The sequence below is a fragment of the Sciurus carolinensis genome, chromosome 3 (genome assembly GCF_902686445.1).
Source record: "Sciurus carolinensis chromosome 3, mSciCar1.2, whole genome shotgun sequence".
Classification (NCBI taxonomy): domain Eukaryota; kingdom Metazoa; phylum Chordata; class Mammalia; order Rodentia; family Sciuridae; genus Sciurus; species Sciurus carolinensis.
Window position 1 is genome coordinate 110,713,067 of NC_062215.1, and position 21,444 is coordinate 110,734,510.

Sequence of the window (21,444 nt, forward strand, 5' to 3'; positions counted from 1 at the left end):
CTTTCTATTTCCCTGAGTCAGGTAGAAATTATAAAATAGGAGGAAGGCACGGCTTCATGGATTTACCTCTTCAAATAAACACATGTCACAAAGGGCCATGAAGCATGAGACCTGTGGTTAACAGCGAATGCCTAAATAGGAACTTGAATTCCACTCAAATGGAGCTGGAATGTGTGCAAATTTGACTGATGCCAGAAGAGAAGGCAAAGGAAATCTTTAGAGCTTGAAAAAGAAAGGCTTAGACCCTTTCAGGAATTTTAAGGCTCTTAGCTTTGTATGCAGCTGCCATCCTGGTGTCCCCAAGGATGCAGTGTCAGGGGTATTTTCTGCAGGCACTAGTTCGAGAGGCCTTCAAATTTGGGGTTAACTCTTGGCTAACAAAGCTGAACCCATCCACTTCCTAAAGCATAATTATGATCCTGCGTGTGGTTTGACATTTGGCATTTGGTTATTAGGACAAGTGGTTAACATTAATCGCCTTTGCTGATTGCCACTAGAGCGAGAGTATAAAGGAGTTGGCAGCCAGTAGCAGCAACCAGTGACAACACTGACAATTGTACAGAGAAAAACTATTAATTAATTTCTGGATGCTGATCTCCCCCCAAAGCACTTAAAATAATTAACTAAAAACATGGACAATTTGGCTTTGTGGTCTAACACTGTGAAAAATTATACTTTAAATCTTGTAGTATTATGATTGCTGTAAATATCACGTATCAAATGCCTTCCTTTCATTAAAGTCCTAAAGGGCTATTATAAATCGTCATGATTAAACATGCTTAATGTTAGAAAAAAGATGATTTTGCATGCCCGGATGGGATGAATTATAGCATTGTGATTCTGAAAGATGACGCTTGGATATTAGAAATGGTGAATGCTGTAAACACAATGGTGCATGAGCTGATTAGAAATGCAAACTCCTATGCTTGGGCTTGAATTCTCCATTATATATCTGTAGATTATCTTAATTATCAATTTTCTCCACTCTTCCCTGCTATGGCACCCCGGAGTTCCTGAGTTGCTTTTCTCACTCCCTCTTTCTGATGACCTCAGTTTTCTTAACTTTCTTCTTCAAACCCTATTTTATTTGTTCACTCTGTTCCCATCTCAAAAAAGATTTCTTATGTGTCCAACAGTTCACATTTGCTCCCTGAAAATGGATGGAGAACAAGCGGGCAGGGGTCCTTTTGTGGGTTGGTGGCAGACAATACAGAGGAGATCTCTTGAATTCACATCTGCACACTCGGGTTCCCCTCAGAGACTGTCTCCAAGTTCAGTGCCCCTCAGTGTCAGGTTGCCAGAACTAGCTGTCAGGTGTGCACTCCTCTTGGCTAAGGACAGAGAAATGTCACTACTCTCACACTTTATCTTATCCTCAGAATGACTTTAAGCTCAGCATTGTTTGTTTTCAATAAACAAGTTTTAATAAATTACATGTAGTAAAAGTTTAACTTATTATAAACTAAGAATTGAAAGAATTTATAGTGCTATATAATCTCACAATATTTCATCTAGTCTTTCAAAGAATTTTTTTCCCTTGGATCTCTTGGGTCATTGGCTCCTATTTGTTCTTTTTCTCTTTCTAGCTTTAATAGCAGTACAACACACATACACAGTGGACACTATTAAGTACATATGTTGTGTACTTAAAAAGTAAACAAGCAAGTGTAACTACCAAGTTCATGAAATGGGACATGAACAGCCCCCTGGAATCCTCCCTTCTACTACTCCCCAGTTATTACTCCTCCAGTCAAAAGCTTAACCACTGTTCTGAGTTTTAACACTGTGGAAGCCAGGAGAGGTATCTTCATGGCCTTAGGTTTAAAAAATGTATTAAGTAGGATACAAAAAAGCATTACCTATAAAGGAAAAGATTAATACATAGTACGTAAGAGTAAAAATTCTATCTATAGATTCAATGCCATCCCAATCAAAATACCAGCAAATTATTTTGTGGATATCAACAAACTGATTCTTAGGTTTATACAGAGAGGCAAAAGGCCCAGAGTAGACAACTAGATGGCAAATAAGCACATGAAAAGATGCTCTACATAACAAATCACTAGGGAAATACAAATTAAATAATACTGAGATTTTACTACATATCTATGAGAATGGCCAAAATACAGAACACTGACAATACCAAATGTTGACTAGGGTGTGGAACAACAGGAACTCTCATGTATTGCTGGCAGCAATGCAAAATGGTGCATCCATTGTCGAAGACTGTTGGCAGTTTCTTACAAACTAAATACACAATATATAAGATCCAGCAGTCAGTCTTTGTTATTTACTTAAGAGTTGAACACTTAGGTCCACACACAGATGTTTATTCATAATTACCAAAGCTGGGAACAACCAGGATGTTCTTCAGTAGGTGAATGGAGAAATAAATTGTGGTACTTTCAAATAATAGAATGTTATTCACCACTAAAAAGAAATGAGCTATCAAGCCATGAAAAGACATGATGGAACCTTCAATGTATTTTACTAGGCAAAAGAAGCCAATCTGAAAAGGCTACATAATGGATTATTTTAACTATATGACATTGTGGAAAAGGAAAAGTATGGATCCAGGCAGTCAGATCAATGGCAGTCAGAGGATAGGAGGGAGAAAGGGCTGAACAGGCAGAGCACAGAGGATTTTTAGGGTAATGAAACTATTTAACATATACTCCAATCATGAATATGTGCAGTTCTATACTTGTCAAAACTCACTGAATGTGAACCCTAATGTAAATGATGGACTTTGGATGATAAGAATGTATTAATATACATCCATTGTTCTTAATGGATGTACCATTCTGATGGGGGATGACAACAGGGAAGGCCATGCATGGGCTGAACAGGGGATATACCAGAAAGTTCTGTACCTTCCACTCAATTTTTCTGTGAACCTAAAACAACTCTAAAAAAATAAAGTCTATTATTTAAAATTAAGAATTTCTGTTCTCATAAAGATGCTTTTAAGAAAGCGAGAAGGAGCCATTGAGTAGGAGAAAATATCTGTAGTGTATGCAAATAACAAGGACTCAGTTCCAGACTATCTAAAGAACTACATATCAACAAGAAAAAGACATCTTAATAAAAATAAACATACACATGGCAAATAAATATGTGAAAGCATTCAGCATCATTAATAATTAGAGAAATATAAATTAAAACCATAGCAAAATGCTGATATTTTAACCCCTAGAATGGTTAAATTTTTTTTGTACCAGGGATTGAACCTAGGGGTACTTAACCACTGAGCCATGTCCCCAGCCCTTTTTATATTTTATTTAGAGATAAGGTCTCTCTATGTTGGTTAGGGCCACCATGTCCAGCCTAGAATGTTTAAAAATTTTAAAAAAACAGACAATGACTGCATATGTTTGTAGTGGGAGTGTAGCTGTTAATATCTTCTAAAGCCAACCATAAGCATACCCTATGACCTAATAATTTCACCCTGAAGGATGTATACCCAACAGAAACAGGCCCACAGAATGTGTGGCTATTCTGAAGCAAACGCTTGCACAGAGAAGCATTTATTGTTGACATTGTCAAGGAGGTGCAGGCTGGGTGATCAAGATGTCACTTAAACTGCAGAAAGTGAAGTATTTCTGAAAGGGGCTCAGATCTGTCAAGCACTTGGCTGCAAGGAATAATCAGTGCCTACCTGATTCCTTCTACCTGAGCCAAGAGAGGTGTCATCAGGCAGAGTTCAGCTTTCACAGGCATCTCGTATGTCTCTCCCTTTCCTTAAGAGCTGCTAAGGACTAAGTTCCCTTGAGCTGAAATTTCCAATTTAGGGGACCTTGCAACTGGGCTGAGTGGTCCTGATATCCTCAGGCACCTATTGCCTTTCGGATACTTGCAACCTCAGAAACCACAGTTTCCAGGTCCTGAAGCATTTGTTGTTGCGGGGACCATGGGTGTCCTTAGGGAAGTGGCCGGAAAGGGACCGTGAGGAGAGGATTTCTGGTTCCACCTGGGGTGCTGGTGCAGGGAGCCCACACTCTAGACAGGGTTAAAGATGCCAGAGCCTCCCACGTGACTGGGAAAAAAGTAATAGGGCTCAGATCCTTGCCTGCCAGTGTCATCCTCTCATTCTTCATGGACGCTCTGTCATTTAAGTACCACACTATTCCTGTTTGAATGCCAAAATACTGAGGTCCAGAGAATTTAGTTAATTTGCCTGAAATGATCCCCCAGAAAGTAGATCTGGACTCCTGCTCAGCAACAGGTCTCTGAACCAGATCACTCCTATTAGATTCCTGGTGATGACCCTCCTGCTCTTGAACTGTCACTGTTGACCTTGAGAAAGGTTAATGAGTAAGCCTAAGACTGGGTATGCTAATTTCCCAGGGCTGCCATTGCAAGGCACCACAATCAGGTGGCTTACAATAGCGGAAATTTATTATTTCACAGTTCTAGGGTCTAGAAGACTGAGATCAAGGTGTGGGCAGGGCCAAGCTCCCTCTGAAACCTGACCCTGGAGAATCTGTCCTTGCGTCTTTCTAGCTTCCCATGGTGGCAGAAATCCTCTCCTTGATGTTTCCTGGTTTGTAGATGCATCCCTCCAAGTTCTAACCCATCGTTACATGGTGTTCTAAACTCGTGTCTGCATCTCTTTTCCTCTTCACATGAGGACACCAGTTATATTAAATCAAGGGTCTACTCTATCCAGAGTGACCTTATGTTAACAAAATTATATCTGCAATGACACTATTTCCAAATAAGGTCACACCTGTGGTACCGGGTGCTAGATTTTTAATGTATCTCTTTGGGGGGGCATGCTTCAACCCATAACACAGGAATGAGTTGATTTCTTTAACTCTTTGATTTCTTTAACTTTATATCCCTAATTTAAACTGGAAAGATGAGCATCTTGCCCAGACACAGAAGTCATAAGTGGTAGAGATATATCTTGACCCCAAGGCCAATGCTCTCTGTTTTCCACCAGGTTCTAGGAGGAACTGGTGCAAATGCCAGCAGGAAGAGAAGATGAGAATTTCATTAGAAAGTTAAGATAATAATGCTCTCTCTCTCTCTCTATACACAAACACACACACACACACACACACACACACACACACACACATAGACTGTCTGAGATTATAGAACACTTCTACCCAAAGCAAAAAGAAAGGAAGAAAAGGGATTGTGATTGTAATAACTTTCAAATTCAAAGGCTACATCTTGAAAGAAATGTAGGAAGTAGCAAAAGCATAGAGGCAAGGAAAAAAAAAAAAAAAAAGTCCCAGGAGACTCTGCTCTGTTATTTATCTGTTCAGAGGAAAACAGCTCTTTGCTGGTGAGGCCTCACTTTTGTGGAGAAGTGTTCTTCCATAACTGGAGCTGGCTGGGTTTGCTAAAATAAATCCTTCTGAAGGCAATCAGAAGGCTTTCTTCCCATGAGGTCTTTCATTCTTGTGGGGTTTATTTCTCTGGTTCTCATCATGTTCATTATCGGTAAATGCAGGGCTTCTGGTATTATGCAAAAGTTTACCCCCAGGCTTGACTGTGTTACTAGGACACCCAAGATTCCAAAAAGAACATGTAATTGTTTCTGGCACAAGGGTAGTGTGAATGTCTGTCTCTGGGTTGCATGATATCTGCTTTGCCTTCGGGCTTCCAATTGTCAGCATTCCGCAGTCGGGCAGGTAGCACGGGAGTGTGCTAATTAGATCAGGTGCTTGATCTTGAAGTCTGCACCAGCAATGACTGGGTAGTCGGCCTTGGAACTTTGAGCACTACCTGTCTTTCTCCTAGTCTGTACGGAATGTAATTATCTTGTCAGCCAAGAAGCCGTAGTGTACAGCTGAACGAGTGCTCAGCGGCAGTAACAGAGTGATAAGGGAAGACGAATGGACCCACGATGCATGACTGCTCTGAGACAAACAAATGCACAGAGAGGCATTGGAGAATAGAGCCTCAGAGAACAAAGAGGCTGGGTTGAGTATTTGTTACTAAGGATACTTCAGATCTTCTGTTAATAAGATTACCTGCCTTTGCAGAGAGATTGCAGATCTTTGCTGCGGAATGCAAGTCTCCCATCTTTAGAAAGTCCCTTTAAAATGGGAAGTAATGTGGGGTTTGGTAGCAGCCTATGTGCTTTGCAAACCAACTGCAGGTAATAAAATTTCGAAGGATGATAGTAGGAAGGCAATGAAGGGGACAAGAAAACAGCAAGCAGGTGTGTGTGCAAGGACTGCTGAGGTGCTATCGGCCCTCCATACTCCAATGTGGCAGGTGGATTGGCAGCATCAGCATCTTCCTGGAGCTTGTTAAAAATGCAGAATCTCGAGCCCCAGAAGAATTCTTATTCTTCCTGAATAAGAATATATCTACATGTTTATAAGCTCCTGGGGTGGGTGATTAGATAAATCAGAGGTGCTTAAAAGAACATGGATGCCCAGTTCTCAGCCCAGGATCTGGGAATAACCTGGACATTGGGTTTTAAAAAAGCTTTCTAGGTGATTCTAGTAAGCACCAAAGTTGGAGAATTGTTGGTGTACAAGTGTCTGTCCAGGAGGAATCATAGAAATTTAGAAAATCAAACATGATGCTTTTAAACCTAAGTATCCATAATTCATATGGAGTTTTCAGCCTGTCATGTACCTATGACATCTACACTCAGCAACTAAAAGGACACTTTTAAATGCCTGCAGTCCATAGATTAGCACCAAGCTTTCTTCTCTCGGCCTTCAGGATTGAACGGTCTGTTTCCACCCTCCCTCTCCCACTTCATCTCCTTCTATCCCTTCTCACTTTGGGCTGACTGGCCTTTTTCCAATTTCTCAAACATACTGAACACAGAGTCCTTTGCTGGCTCAGGGCCTTTGCACGTGCCTCCACCTTGTGAAAATGCCTTTTTAGGTTGCTGCCTCATTATCACTTCTTCAAAGGAGTCTTCCAGAAGACACTGTCCAAGAGACCATCACTCTTGCCTCAATGGTATTCTCAATCAATGTACATTATTTTCCATTTCTTTGATAAGACTATTAGAGGTTGTAGTTGATTATTTGTTCACTAATTATGTCTTGCCTATTTCTCTCTGCTAGGACAAAAATAGGGTCTGGTTTTTATTCTCCCAATGCCAAGTTCAGTGCTTTTTCATGTAGAAAGCACAAAAGATGAAAGTGCATGGACTGAATAAACAAAGGCAGGGATCAGCAAACTATGACCTGTGGACTGTATTTGTCCTCCACCTGTTTTTGTAACGACATTCATGCATTTGTTTATGGTCCATGACTCTTCATGCAACAATGGTAGAGTTGAGTAGTCATGACAGACACCATATGGCCCTCAGAGCTTAAATTACTATTTGACTCTTTATGATAGGCTACAGATAAAACAAAGCATGCCTGGTTAAGTTTGATTTTTCAGAGAAACAATGGGAAATTTTCTGATATAAGTGTCTCCCCAACATAGTGTATGGTATACATATATTAAAAAGTATTTGTTTATTTAAAATTGAAGTCACTGGTTATCCTATTTTTTTGCGTGTAAAATTCAACAACTCTACAGAATCAGTATGTCAGCCCCTGCATTAATGAATAAAGTGTGCACAAACTATTCGAATTCAACAAATGACTTTCAAAAGTTTTCTGTTTACTTTCTGAAGATGCTGTATGTAGGGGCAATGAAACATTAAATCATGCTATAATTAATGTTAGGCCCATTTGTAGCATTTTTTGGGCTCTCAGATAGTTGGGCATGGAATTAAATTGTATGACACTCCCAAACTTTATGTCAGGGGGCTGTCAACTTAATTTGTCCTCTTGTGTGTTATTGCCATATGTGACTGTTTTAAAGGCTGTGCCATGTGGAAAATACTTAGTTCCAGCCAGACTCTTGCGAGGTGGTCCAAGCTGGGGTGTGCTCCCTGTAAACATAGCTGTAATTTGAGCCTCACAGACACTGACACATGTATGGAGTGGCCAAATGGCTTCAGGGGTAGATCGGTGTCTGAGTGAACCAGGAGTCCTCTCTTCCTAGGAACCCAGAGAAAGCAAGGAGAAGTGTGATTACAGTTTTGAGCATTGCAGTTTATAGAGGAGTCCTGTTCACAGATGTCAGAGTCTTCACCAAAGGGGCACTTTCCAGGATAAGAAAATGGTACTAAAATCATGTGTGGTTTCTATTGAAGTTAGAACATGGACGCGTAAAAAAGTTGCCACCATGTATCATGTGAATATGTTAAAAAGTGACCCAGGAGGTCAAAGTGTAGTACTTGTACAGGTTTGGGGGCTGATGATGGGAGGAGGGCAAGTTCGGGTTTACTTGAAAGCAGACAACCTCTAAGCATGGCAATTAGGCTTGTCGTGTTGTAGGATGACCCTGACTTCTTCTAAAGTTATTTTTGTTAATAAAAGTAATTGATGTATAACTGAATACAATTTAATTTTTATGCCTTTCTAAAACCATAACTATATAAATTCATTAAAAATTTTGAACATACTTAATATGTACAGTATGCTGCCAATTATGTTAAAATATGTAAATGCATGCAATGAAAAAGACAGGGAAGAATTATTCTAAAAATGTCAACAATGGTGAGCTCTGTCTGAGGGGGTGAGTTTATGACTGATCTTTATTTTCTTCCATGTGCTTTTTAGTATTCCATTCCCCACTGCCTTTTTTTTTTTTTTTAACAAATGACATATGCTAATTTTGTAACCAGGAAAAGTAACTGAAGTTTGTTTTGTTTTGTTTTGGTCACATTTCTACATCACATTTCTGGTGGGAGAGTAACTGATATAATCAGTTTGGAAAGCAACTCAGACAAATCCAAAAAAATGGAAGATGTCATTCTCCTGTGACCCAGGGTCTTCACTTATAAATGTTGATCTTTTAAAAAAATTTTTTTTAGTTGTCAATGGACCTTTTTTTTTTTTTAATTTATAGGCAGTAGGGAGAATCGAACACAGTGCCTCACGCATGCTAGGCAAGCGCTCTACCACTGAACTACAATCCCAGCCTGATAAGTGTGGATCTTTGACAAGAGAATATGAGCGCAAGGAAATGCACAACTGACACATTTTCAGATCCACACAGTTGAAAGTGACTCAATACCCTCAATCACAAGAAGAACACGAGGTGGTACCCAATGCTGATCAGCACGTGCGCAGCAGTGGAGCGCAGTCCACGGGAGCTACAGGTGTGTCCATGGGTGAGCCTCAAACGCACAGCATCATCTAGCAATGCTAATGTACTTAACACCACAGAACTATACACTTAAAAATGATTGAAATGGCAATGTTTATGTTATAAATATTTCATCACGATAAGAAAATATAACAAAGAAATCATTGGAATTCATAATAATACCCCTTCTCAGGACCAGTCACTGAGTGTTAAAGCTGGACGTGATCGGGTTCAGATCTTTAACAGTCAAAATCAAGTTGTAGAAATAATACGTAAATTAAGCTTAAATAAAATTAAGTTTATAAGCCATAACTACATAAGTATTTGTGGATGTACAAATATTTTTAATAATACACAAAATGTGAGAATGGTGAGTATTAAGTTGAGGAAGCTGGTTACCTCTGGAAAAAAAGGGGAGCATAAGTGGGCAGCTACACGGCAGGCAATTTTAAAAATGCGAAGTTTTCTTTCTTTAAAAAGTCTGAAGCAAATATGGTGGCAAAGGTTAAGATTTGAAGAAACATCGAAGAAAGTATTTGGATATTCCTTATCTTACTCTGTTTTTCTGTATGCTCAAACTATATCATCATAATAAACCTTTGTCAATCTCTAAGCTCCATTTGGCCCTTTGACTGGAACCAGAGTGAGTGATTACTGGAGATAGCAGTTTTAGATAGTTGGCCAAATACTTAATGCTCCTTGGCTGTGTGGTCTGTTCTTACCACTCAGAGTTTAAATAATCCATAGGGCAGAATCAATTGTCTCTTTTTTTCAAGTCTACACATCTTCAAATTGCTCTATTCATCTAAATTAATAGCAACAGTAAAGGACCCTAAGTCAAGTGTTTCCTGACCTTGAAAGACTCCGTCATTTAAAGGAAATTCATCTGTTGGTTCATCTGTCAGGCAGCTCTGCTCTACCCTTGGGCTCTGTGCTTTTAAGTGAAGTTTAAAATGGTTATTGTATTTTAAAGGTTGTTGCTCTGGTGCTGTAGTGTTTAGGAGTTGGCATATACTTTCCCTACAACAGCCAGGGTCCAACGACAACATATCTCAATAGTTGAAGATACAGAGTCAATTTGTCTGGATCCAAATCTTGGTTCTCACAAGCAACTTTCTTTGCTATTTTAGGTTCCTATAGCCATAAAATGGAGATTAAATGATAAAATGAGTGTGATACTCTTAATCCCCATTTAATAAACTCTCTGCTGACATTCCTTACTATGCTATTATTATCACAGTCATTGTTGCTTCCCATTTCTGGCCCTCCATCTTCACCTTTATGCAGTGAAGGGCTTGGTTCAACATGATGATACTATTAGCCTCAAAAGCAGTTTTATGATTGCCAATTAATCTGCTGTTCCAGAACCAAAAGGAGTAAAAACACTGACACACATGAACTCTGGTTCCCCAGCAAATCTCTACCATGGGGTCTTCTAGCAGAACACTGTCTCTAAAATGCCCACATTCTGGTTTTTTTTAAAGCCCGTTATTGACTTTTAAGCCCGGGAATGCTCTATGAGTTTCCTTGAGGTGGGCACTATGTTTATTGTTCACTATAATCACCAGTCTGGCCTGGCTTATGGAAGCTACTCACGAGACATTTGATGAATGAATGACTATGCATTCGGTAGCATCTTGGTGCAATGATACACTGGATATTGCAGGTATTGTGTGAATCCTGAAATACGCAGATCTCATGCTGATAAAACCTCATATTTCTACATGGGTTGGCCAAAGAGGGTATCTCATGAAGGCCCTACTTCAAATCTGTCCCTTTTTCTTATTGAGTGTATATTTTCTGGATTATGAAGCTTTGGGTTCTTTATCCAGAGTACCATGTGTGATTGAAGTGGTAAGCACTGATGACTTTTCATGATTGGGATTTACTAATTAGCCTGGAAAATACTCCCAACAACTCTGACTGATAATCTGAGGACAGGAATTTTATTTCCAAATCCTCCCTTTCTGAGGGATGTTTTCATTAATGAGGAAAGCGTAGGTAGCTGGCACTTCCCAATCTTTCCTCCCAGATACCATCAATTCAGGAGAAATCAAAATGTTTTCCATTACATTTGAATTAAGAGCAATTCATTGCCAGGCATGGTGGCACAACCTGTAATCCCAGTGAATTTGGAGGCTGAGAAAGGAGAATTGCAAGTTTGAGATCACCCTCAGCAATTTCAAGACTGTCTCAAAATAAAAAATGAAAAGAATTGTGCATGTAGCCCAGTGGTAAAGCACCTGGGTTTAATTCCAGTACCACCCTACCCCCCCAAATAAGCCAAGTAATTCATTAACCCAATGGAGATGATTCATAATCCAGAAATTGTTTTGTTTTGTTTTGTTTTACTTCCAGATGATTTTATTTTCACTAAATTATCCTTTTCCCCTTTCTACAGTGTAAAGCTTAAAAGAGGCAGAAGAAGGAAGAAGGGTGAAATAATAATGAGGTTACTGATGCCTGAAAATTTGAAACTTGAGTAGGGTGTATAATTTTCATGAGCTGCACAAGTACATCAGCTTGTAGCATATTGTGGCTGCTCTTCAGGTTTGCTTTTAGATCTAAAAGTCTGATGGTGGGTAATTGCTCAGGGGTTTTCCTCTCATGGCCCAGTAGCAAGGTGGTGGAGTTTCTCCAGCCAGTTGTCCTAAGACAGATGGTAGAGTGCTGCTTCCCTCTTTGGTGCCATCTGGGTCCAGGGTGGAAAGAGGAAGAAGGAACAGCTCGGGCTGCCGAGAGTCCTAGCAGTGGTTAGGTGTCCTCCACCTGCTCTGTGCCTGGGCTTCCTCAACCTTGGTAAGTATTTGTCACACAAAATTTCAAAGTCCTGTTTAGAATATTTGAACCCAATTTTAGCAAAGGTCAGGAGCTTTTACTGCACTTTTATTTGTTCAACAAATACTGTGAATCCCCTGTGCATCAAGAATTGTTTTAAACAGGAGGATGAGCAAGACCCAACATACTCCCTTAATTGAAGTGATAACAAGGGCTTTTTGTCCCAGGAGAAAAGAGTACTTTGGTGATGTAAAAATCTGTTTGTATCCCTGTTTCCATGTTTTAGATATATCACTCTGTCCTAATAACCACAGGAACATCAATTAGAAGTTGAAGAAAATTGGAAGTAACTATTACCAATGAACTTCTTGTTTACTTTCTGGGTACTGGGTTTCCACATCACATCATAAACACCAGGTCATATAATAATTATTGCTATTAACTTCATAAAAGTAATCTTTTCCAGCTAGATGTAGACATTTTTTAAAAGATACAGGAATTGTAAAGTCTTGCAAATAACCTGAGGTGATTCATAACGTGATTTGATGATGTAGTGAAGAACAGTGATTTAATTGCTTTTTATCTCACTATCTCACTAGGAAGGAAAGACTAGTCAAATTAGACAGTTGGGGTTTAGTGGCCTGATACTATCTTAATGTAAATTAACAGTAAACATTTAAAAACAACAGAGGAGATATAAACATGTTTTTTTTTTTTAACTTGAGTAATTGAATCCTGATTCAAAATGGTATTTAGCACTAGAATGTAATATACTACCTACTGCTCAGCCAATTATCTATCATTATCTTTTGAACCCTGTAATTGGACAAACAGGAAACTATTCATAATAATAAGTTTGCTCAAAACCATCAGTTTGCAGGAGTCTGGGGCGCACACTGCAGTCACACCGCTGAAGATGAAACTGCTTACTGTACCCTTTCCATTGTTCCTCTCTGTTACAACAACATGTAGCAACACTGCACACCTGGGCAGTCCAAAGCATCTTACCAAAATTACTGAAAAAAACAGTCATTTTTCCTGCATTCCAGGAGTGGGCCACATAAATCTTATTTGCTGCAAGACAGAGCCACCATTGAACCTGACCATCCCCTGCCCGCTGTGCAGGCACTGAGCTACGCTTGGCACAGAACTCGGGTGAATAATTGGCCTTCTGGAATTTTCATTAGGTCTCAACACTTAGTTGCTTTATTTATCCTACCATTGGTTTTATTTTTCAATGATTCTTTGGTGGTTATTTTCCTTCTATCCAAACACCAGTTTGCACAGGACTCCAGCACACCTAGGGCTCCTTCTAAGAGATTTAAATTGAAAGGCAGCACAGGCCATTATTGGTCTATTTTCAGTTTTCATTATCAATAAAACAAGAGATCAGCATTTTCATGCTGTGTGAAGCCTTCGGGGAAGTGCAATGTTGCTGTCATTATCTCTAGACCAGGCTGCCGCCTGGCCCCACTAAAGCAGATGAAATGATGAGCCCATCAGAATAAAAATAAAATAATGAAACAACCAGAGTCATGAGTGGGTTGCCGACCTGGTCTGCTGCCTGGCTTCCTGAAAATGTCCCTTTGAATTTAGTGGAGCCTGGATGGCAAAGACCATAGAACATGACAGAACATAAATTCGCCTCATAATGAGATTAGTAGGCAGGCAAAATAAATGTCCTGCTGTTACATTACAGGCAGGCTTTAATCTGGTGTTTTCCTTGGAAACGATCATTTCTTTTGCAACAGGGGAACCGTGGATGCAACTAGCTTAAATCCAACAGATTCTGTTTTGCCACATAGTTATTTTTCATCTTCCTCTGTCTTTTTAATAGCAGTTCGGGGGAGGCGTCTAAATGAGTTGTGAGTCCTAAAGACTATTACCAAAGTGAATTATGGGAGTGTGTGTTCATGATCATTAATCGTGTTCCCCACACTCCCTTTTGAAGACAAGTTCTGCACAGCTCCTACTCCCCCTTCTGAGCTGGAGCCTTGCTGGGGAGGAGGTGGTGTAACCCCAAGGGTCCTCTCACTTTAGCCTTAAGGATCCAAGGCAGAATAGACTCACTATTGTATTTGGGGCTATTAAAAAAATCTTTACCACAACTACTATTTAAAACCAATGGAAACAGGTATCACATGATTTAGAGTCTTAAGAAAATGCCCAGATCAGGTGAACCCACATGGTCTCTGAGCAGCTGGATTGCAAGGGACTTCCTTGGTTTGTAGCAGAAGGCAGTCTCACCTGGGAGTACAATACCCTTCTCTCATTAAAAATGCAAGATAGCATCTCCTCCTGGATCCTTTCTACAGAACCTGATGCAAGTTCATGGGCTGCACTGTGCTTGGTAGTAAGTACATATAATCAAAGCTTTCTGCGAAATAATCTGAGTTTCCCCAGCCCTGTGAAGTCATCAAGCAAGTTAAGAGGTCCTTTCAGAAGGAATGAGAGATCAGACTCTAAATTTAGGAGTATCTGACACTTTTTGCATGGTACACACGATTTGATTTCCCCACACTTTCTGGGGCCTATTCTAAGGTCTCCTTCTCTGTGAAACTGCAGATTACGAAAAGGTTGTTTGCTAGTACTGTATCATTTGGACATACATCTTTTCTTAGGCTGGAAAGAAACCATAGAAATCTTTTTCATTTGCATATATGTTTTACTGTTTATATGGTGACTTACAAACATTATTTCATCTAATGAAACAATTCCCTGTTTGTAAATGGTGCTTCCACCCAAAGCCTTAAACTACAAATTCAAACTTTAATGGAGAGATTATTTTTTACCCAATTTAACAAGGTTTTTCTTTTAGCTTTCCACCCCTGCATAGCTTGAGTTGTGTCTTTTGTGTTGTTTCTACAAATTTAATTTGCAAATGCCAAAGAATATAAAGTCAATTCTCCTCCCACTCTCATTACTTTCTCTGTTCTCTTCACTCTCTCCTCATCAGATGCAATAGTTCTGATTTTCCTCTAGGCAGATGGTCCTGTGTTTACTAGTACTTTCTTCCAGCTCAGTTTTTTCATTTCCATAACTTTCTTCCACATTCTACCACGTCTGCCCTCACTCTCTACTGCACCTCCACGTTTCTCATTTAAATGACAAGCTGTAAATGAATTCACTTTGTCAAGTGCCCGGTGCATCTGGTGTGTGTTAGTGATTATCCTGTGTGTTGAACTCAGAGATAGTTTCATGACATCATCTCCCTGAAGGAATTTCCCAGATTTGTTTGCTTACCTCATATAAGTGAACTTGTTCTTGGGTTACAGCAAAGATCAATAACATGTTGTTTTGCACCAGTTTATCAATGAGTTGTCCAATTGTTGGATATTCCTAAAATGAACATATAGATTTTAAGTATCACCTTAATAAAAGAATACAGAAAATATTTTACTGAGTTAGGCATTTTGCTGCTCACAGGCTTTATTGTATCACACTATGTAAACAAATACACAATTAGCATTTTTCGTTAGTTGGTTCAATAATTATTTCCTAAATCTTACAAGTGCAATTAAATCCTAAGAGTCACTTGCTGTTAATGTTAGTGTATCGTGTACAATGTGAGAGATCACTCCTTACAGCATGTCATATTTTCAAGGATAGTGATACATTTCTTTTCCTGATGACATTGGCCAGCAGGTAAGAATGTTTGACTGGGGAGGGGCAGTTAGACTATGATGTATGTGTTTGAGGTGGCTCTCGTGGCTCTGAAACCCTTCCTGGAATTGGATGAGGGTGACATGAAGGTTAAGAAAGGAACAGTCTGCTGCGGATTGACATACTGCATTTCCTACGTCTGTCTGATTTGAGACATTCTTTTATTGGTTCTTGAGTTTGGTCTTATTGCCTTTTAAATGTCATCAGTTGGTTGTATGGGATCCTACAGGATAATTAGAAACACATTGTACTTCTTGTCCATTGATGAATTCATTCCCAACTGATACGAGTACTTTAAAAAATAAAAGAAGTCATTAATTTTCAAATTTGAAGATAGACATTACTTTTCCAATCTGGAAAATGTAAGCCCATGTGCCTGTCATATGAATCCAAATGCGGATAATGCACAGAGAGGACGCTCAGATGAGGGAGTAACTTTGCAGCTAAACAAATTAAGAAAGTGTCGTTTGTGACTGAAGTCAGCCAAAATTGAGGAACGCTGAAAATAAGCCCTCCTGTACACTTCTAGCTGACGTGTTCTTTTATTCTCTGTACTCTGGAGTATTTTTGTCTAAAGTCATCTTTAGATACAAAGTTCAAGTTGAGAGAAAGGGATAGTTTTGGCTAAAATATTCAGGTAAATTTCCCAACTGCAAATCTGGCTATGTATGGGCTTTCTTTCACATTTGGATTTTTATTAGGAGAGATACCAGACTTGTTCCATTTCTTCTGCTTCTCAACTGCCCAAATCTTAAGCATACTTCACCCTAAAGCCTAAATCCCACCAGTGCTGGTCCCTCCTTATCTCCACACATTCTTGTAACTCTTAGTTGCTATGCATGCAGAGCCAGGATCTCAGCATGTGACCCCCAAGGGATGTGATTTTCTTTGTGAATAAGATCTGTTGTTTTAATTTCCACAACTATTTTGTGGGTTCAAGACCAGGAACCACATCTTATTATTTTGTGGCCCCCTGGAATCTGGCCCAGTTTTAAGTACATAGAAAATGCTCAAGGGGCCAGGTGTGGTAGTACAGAACTGTAATCCTAGCAGCTCAGAAGGCTGAGACAGGAAGATCACAAGTTCAAAGCCAGCCTCAGCAACTTATCGAGACTCGGTTGCAAAAAAAAAAAAAAGCTCAAAGGATCCAGGGGGTATAAATGGTCCATGGCTTCTGCATATATGTAGCAGCTTATTCAGCAGGAGCAAATTGAACATGTGTTACATGAGAAGGTCATATTAGATAATGGGGAGCATCTACTTCTATGATCTTCCTATTTTCAAGATATCTATTATGGGACATTTGAAAAGTTGCAAGAAAAAGGTAATGAGGAAGGAATTCATTTCTCAGTTTCCTATCTGAAAGCAGTTCCATTGACTAAAAGACAAAACATTATTATTCCCATTGCTGTTGTAATATGGAAAGTCAAATTATGTGATACAAGGATACATATATGTATATACATAAAAGAATATGTGTGTGTGTGTGTGTATGTGTGTGTGTGTGTATTTGGGGAATATAACTGATCAAAAGTTACAGAAAATCATTCATATTGAAGTTTAGAAATTTAGGTCAAGGAATGGTACCAAGTGATTTATGAACTAATAGCTTATAGAGAAGAGTTTTTTCAATTGATATTAGAATTTTGGACTTTCACTCTCTTCCCTTCCTGCATTTCATTTATACATTATCATTTTAGGAAATGGCTTGAATTTTCTGAACCATATTTTCTCTTGTGTCGAATGAGGATAATGTGACCTGCCTGGGTGACTGCTTCATAATTTAACTCTATTTTATACATTAGTCAACTCCCACTGTGTTCTAGGCACTATGCTGTCAGGAAACAGATAATAAACCAACCATGGCCCGAGGATCATGCAGTAAAGACAGACAGATGTAAGCAAACACATCTCCATATAGAGATGTGCAGGAAGACATCTATGTATAAGGGTGAAGGGAGTGACAATTGCTCCGGGGCCTCACAGAAGTCAAAGAGGCCCCTCTGGGGGAAGTAATGATTGAGCTGGTTTTAAAGAGCAATTAAGAGTTTCCCGGCAGCCTAGGAGGAAGGGCATCCCAGGTGGAAGGAATAATGTGCACAAACAGCAGCCGCATGATCTGTTCAGGGAAGGCGGTTGGATACGCAGGGTTTTCTTGAGGGCAGATGAGATCATGTGTGCCAAAACAGCTTTGGTCGTGTTTTACAAAAGTTGACTTAAAAAAATGTCACCAGCATTTTTTAAGTGACAAAAAAATAGGGCAAACATTAATATGCACTAACTTAGCCATTCCTGACTAGTTGTTTCCCAGGGAACCCCATATCCAACAGAAGCATCACATGATTTAGGGACAGGCATCCACAGCAACCCTAAGGTGCTACTCTTCGGTCCAGACCTCCCTTTCTAGGGCCACGATTGAGAGCAAAAAGACCTTGCTACCCTGCTTTTTGCTAACTCCAGGATCTTTGAGAAATTGGGAAAGTTCTGGGATCACCTGTGCATAGCATATCCAAACTTCTCATATGTTGCCACCACTCAGTCGTATTCCAGGGGATCCTCCAATGACAGTGAGGATTGAGAGGGGACAATTTGTTAATCTCAGATCAGAAATGTGCACTGCTTTCACCAAGTGGGAACTATTTTGTGTTGTGTTACAGCAGTTGTTGCTTCCTTTGCCTGCTTGTGGCCCTGAAAACAGTAGCAAGTGTGGGTTACACACCAGGACAGTAGACATGGAGTACTCATTCTTGTTGTCCAGGTGACAGAGCCCATCGTTGGGAATGACAATGCCTGCCAGCTTGCTGTCCATTCCAAAGTGAGAATCGGCATCGCTCACAAAAACCAGGAGATGGAGCGAGTCGTTCCGCCAGCCGATTTTCTCCTAGAGTGATAAAGAAATATTCAGGTTGTGTTGGAGAGAGGCAGGCACCTATTGAAGGTGGATCAGTTCTGCTTGGACACATTCAGATTATTAAAAAATTATTTTGTTGGTCTATCTAATTTATCTTTTTTCATCTATTGTGAGTTGATAACGTACGAAACACATGAAATTCTGTGGCATTTGCTTTTCCCTGGATAACATTTTCAGATGATTTATGCTGCAGAAAAAAATAGCTCCATGATATTAGCATTCAGTTGATCTTGATTTTTACGTACTTAATTATTTTTGCTGGCCAACTTTCAATTAATCAGAAAAATGAGAGGAGGAGGTAGGGGAGGTCATAGATAACCCCAATTCCAAGCTCAAGCAAGACAAGTCAAAATGCAATAAAAAATGGTACAAAGTAAGCCATTTTCATTAAAATGTCACCCAACATTTAGGTATGTATTTCTCTTTTTAATGATATCATCGAAAACTTACAGAACTAACATGAATACAAGAATTGCTCATCAAAGGATGACTCAAGGTCCTGCTTGTTGCTATCGTCCACATTGAATCTGTGCCTTAGCAGAACTGTTGCCTTTGATTCATATCCGTCTAGGAACTAGGCGGGCAAAAACTCATCCTGGTTATGCCTGCCTTTCCTGCTTATCCCTTTTGTCTTCCTCTAATTCCTTGGCCCTCCAACCTTCTAGAATCTTCAGGCCTGCCCATTTCTGATATTCCCAATGAAGGGCTGTTGTCTAAAGACGGGCACCACTCTCGTGAATCAAAGAGGAGCAAGAATCCTAGCATGTCATAAAGACAGCATGGCTTCTGAGGCTTATTTTATTGTTCAAAACAAGAGACAGGTGATCTTAAGTATAGGCATATATTGATTCAGGATATTTTTACTTTTTTCATTAATGTTCTGCTTTTGATTTTGGAAGTGGGGGGTACCAGGGATTGAATTTAGGGGCACTCGACCACTGAGCCACATCCTTGGCCCTATTTTGTATTTTATTTAGAGACAAGGTGTCACTGAGTTGCTTAGCACCTCACTTTTGCTGAGGCTGACTTTGAACTTGCCATCCTCCTGCCTCAGCCTCCCGAGCCACTGGGATTACAGATGTGTGCCACTGTGCCCAGTTATTTATTGTTTTTTCACCATAGTTAGTCCAAAACCAAATTCACCTGATCTAGATCTTTAAAATAGACTAGATCTTTAAAACAAGACTATTGTTCCAACCAAAATTTTCCTAAGGCTACTGATTATTCAATAATCAATAATCTTTGATTATTCAAATATTAGGTATACAAAAGTGTCCATTTAAATTGAATTAAAAATTTTACAGAAATTCTGTGTCTTAACCATTAATTATAGAAATATGGTGATTAAAGGAAAGAAAATTAAATAATCTTTCCAGAGTTGATTTGTTAATAAGAGATGAAATTCACGTTAATGGAATGAAATGTGCTCCCTCATCATACCTTACACACAGCAGCTTGCATAATTGCATCAAATCCACCTTCAGGTGTGTCAATATTAGCAGAAATTTTCTGATTCTTCACAATTTCATTGAATCTTTCTGCATCATTTGTCAGAGGCAAAATGTGCTTGAATCCAAATGTAGGTAGGCAGAAGTAAGGAATACTACTGCAAAAGTAAGATGCAAAAAGGTTTTTGAAATATGAGGCAACACACAGTTAATAGATCCGAGAACCTAGCAACAGTTCTTTAAATAAAGATTAATTTTTCTACCAGGCTTGACTCTGTAACCTGGCTGTGAATCTCAAGATTAAGGTCATTGTCATCATCTCTACCCATTTCTTCCATGTTGGCCATATTAGCTAATATTTTTAACCAGTACTTATTTAGAGATGAGTATGTCTTTCACTGGCTCAAACTCAGATAACAGATAATCAAGTGATCAGACTCCCCATTCCAGTGTGTGTAATCACTATTTTCTATTACCTCCCAACTAAAATCCACCATTAAGTTTACCTGATGACAATTCCTTTGTATTCTGATATGTCAAGCTGTCATCAAGTATGAGTCATCATAGCAAGACAAGACAGGAACTTGTCTTCCTCCTTTGCTCCCTTGAATACTCCCTGCTCTGCCTACCAAGGGCTCAGAAATCAGAACAGGTTGTGGGACTGTAAATTAGTGCAACCTCTCTGGAAAGCAGTATGGAGATTCCTCAGAAAACTTGGAATGGAAGCACCATTTGACCGAGTTATCCCACTCCTTGGTATATACCACAGGACTTAAAATCAGCATACTACAATGATACAGTCACATCAACGTTTATAGCAGTTCAATTCACAATAGCTAACCTATGGAACCAACTTGGTGCCCTTCAACAGATGAATGGATAAAGAAACTGTAGTATACAATAGAATATTACTCAGCCATAAAGACAAGTGAAATTAAAGCATTTGTTTGCCAGTAAATGTATGGAACTGGAGACTATCATGCTAAGTGAATTAATCCAATCCCCAAAAGCCAAAGACCAAATATTCTTTCTGGTATATGGATGCTAACACACAATAAGGGGGTGGTAGTGAAGAATAGAAATACCTTGGATTAGACAAAGGGCAATGAAGAGAAGGGAGGGGGAATGGGAATAGGGAAGACAGTAGAATGGATTGACATAATGTTCCTATGCTCATATATGAATACTCAACCAGTGTAACTCCACATCATGTACAACCACAAGAATAAGAAATTATTCTCCATGTATGTCAAAATACATTCTATTGTCATGTGTAACTAAAAAGAACAAATAAAAACATTTTTAAAAGATGATATTGAAGGTTAAAAAAAAGAGAGAGATCATAGCAGGGCCTAGGTTCTAGAGTCCAACTCTACCATGCTTGAATAGATTGCTGGGGCCCAACCTGAGAATAGAACCACCACTTATGTCATGTTAGGGTGAAATCTGCTCCTAATAGTAGAACATTAAGAGTTGATCATGAGTTCAACCACATCTTCTTCTGAAAGTCAG

The 21,444-nt window shown here is 39.3% G+C and overlaps 1 protein-coding gene across 15 annotated transcripts in view; it reads right to left on the reverse strand.

Moving 5' to 3' along the window:
- Itgb6 (integrin subunit beta 6) overlaps positions 1–21,444 on the reverse strand; it is a 121,132-nt gene that overhangs the window by 33,157 nt on the left and 66,531 nt on the right. For 14 of the 15 annotated variants that reach the window (XM_047544414.1, XM_047544413.1, XM_047544411.1 and 11 more), the window contains 3 exons: positions 19,925–20,090; positions 18,293–18,454; positions 15,154–15,249 (listed from right to left, as the gene is read on the reverse strand). In XM_047544414.1, the coding sequence (XP_047400370.1) occupies positions 15,154–15,249; positions 18,293–18,454; positions 19,925–20,090 (424 nt within the window). The remainder of the gene's footprint in view (positions 1–15,153; positions 15,250–18,292; positions 18,455–19,924; positions 20,091–21,444) is intronic. The other variant, XM_047544412.1, reaches the window with a different exon arrangement.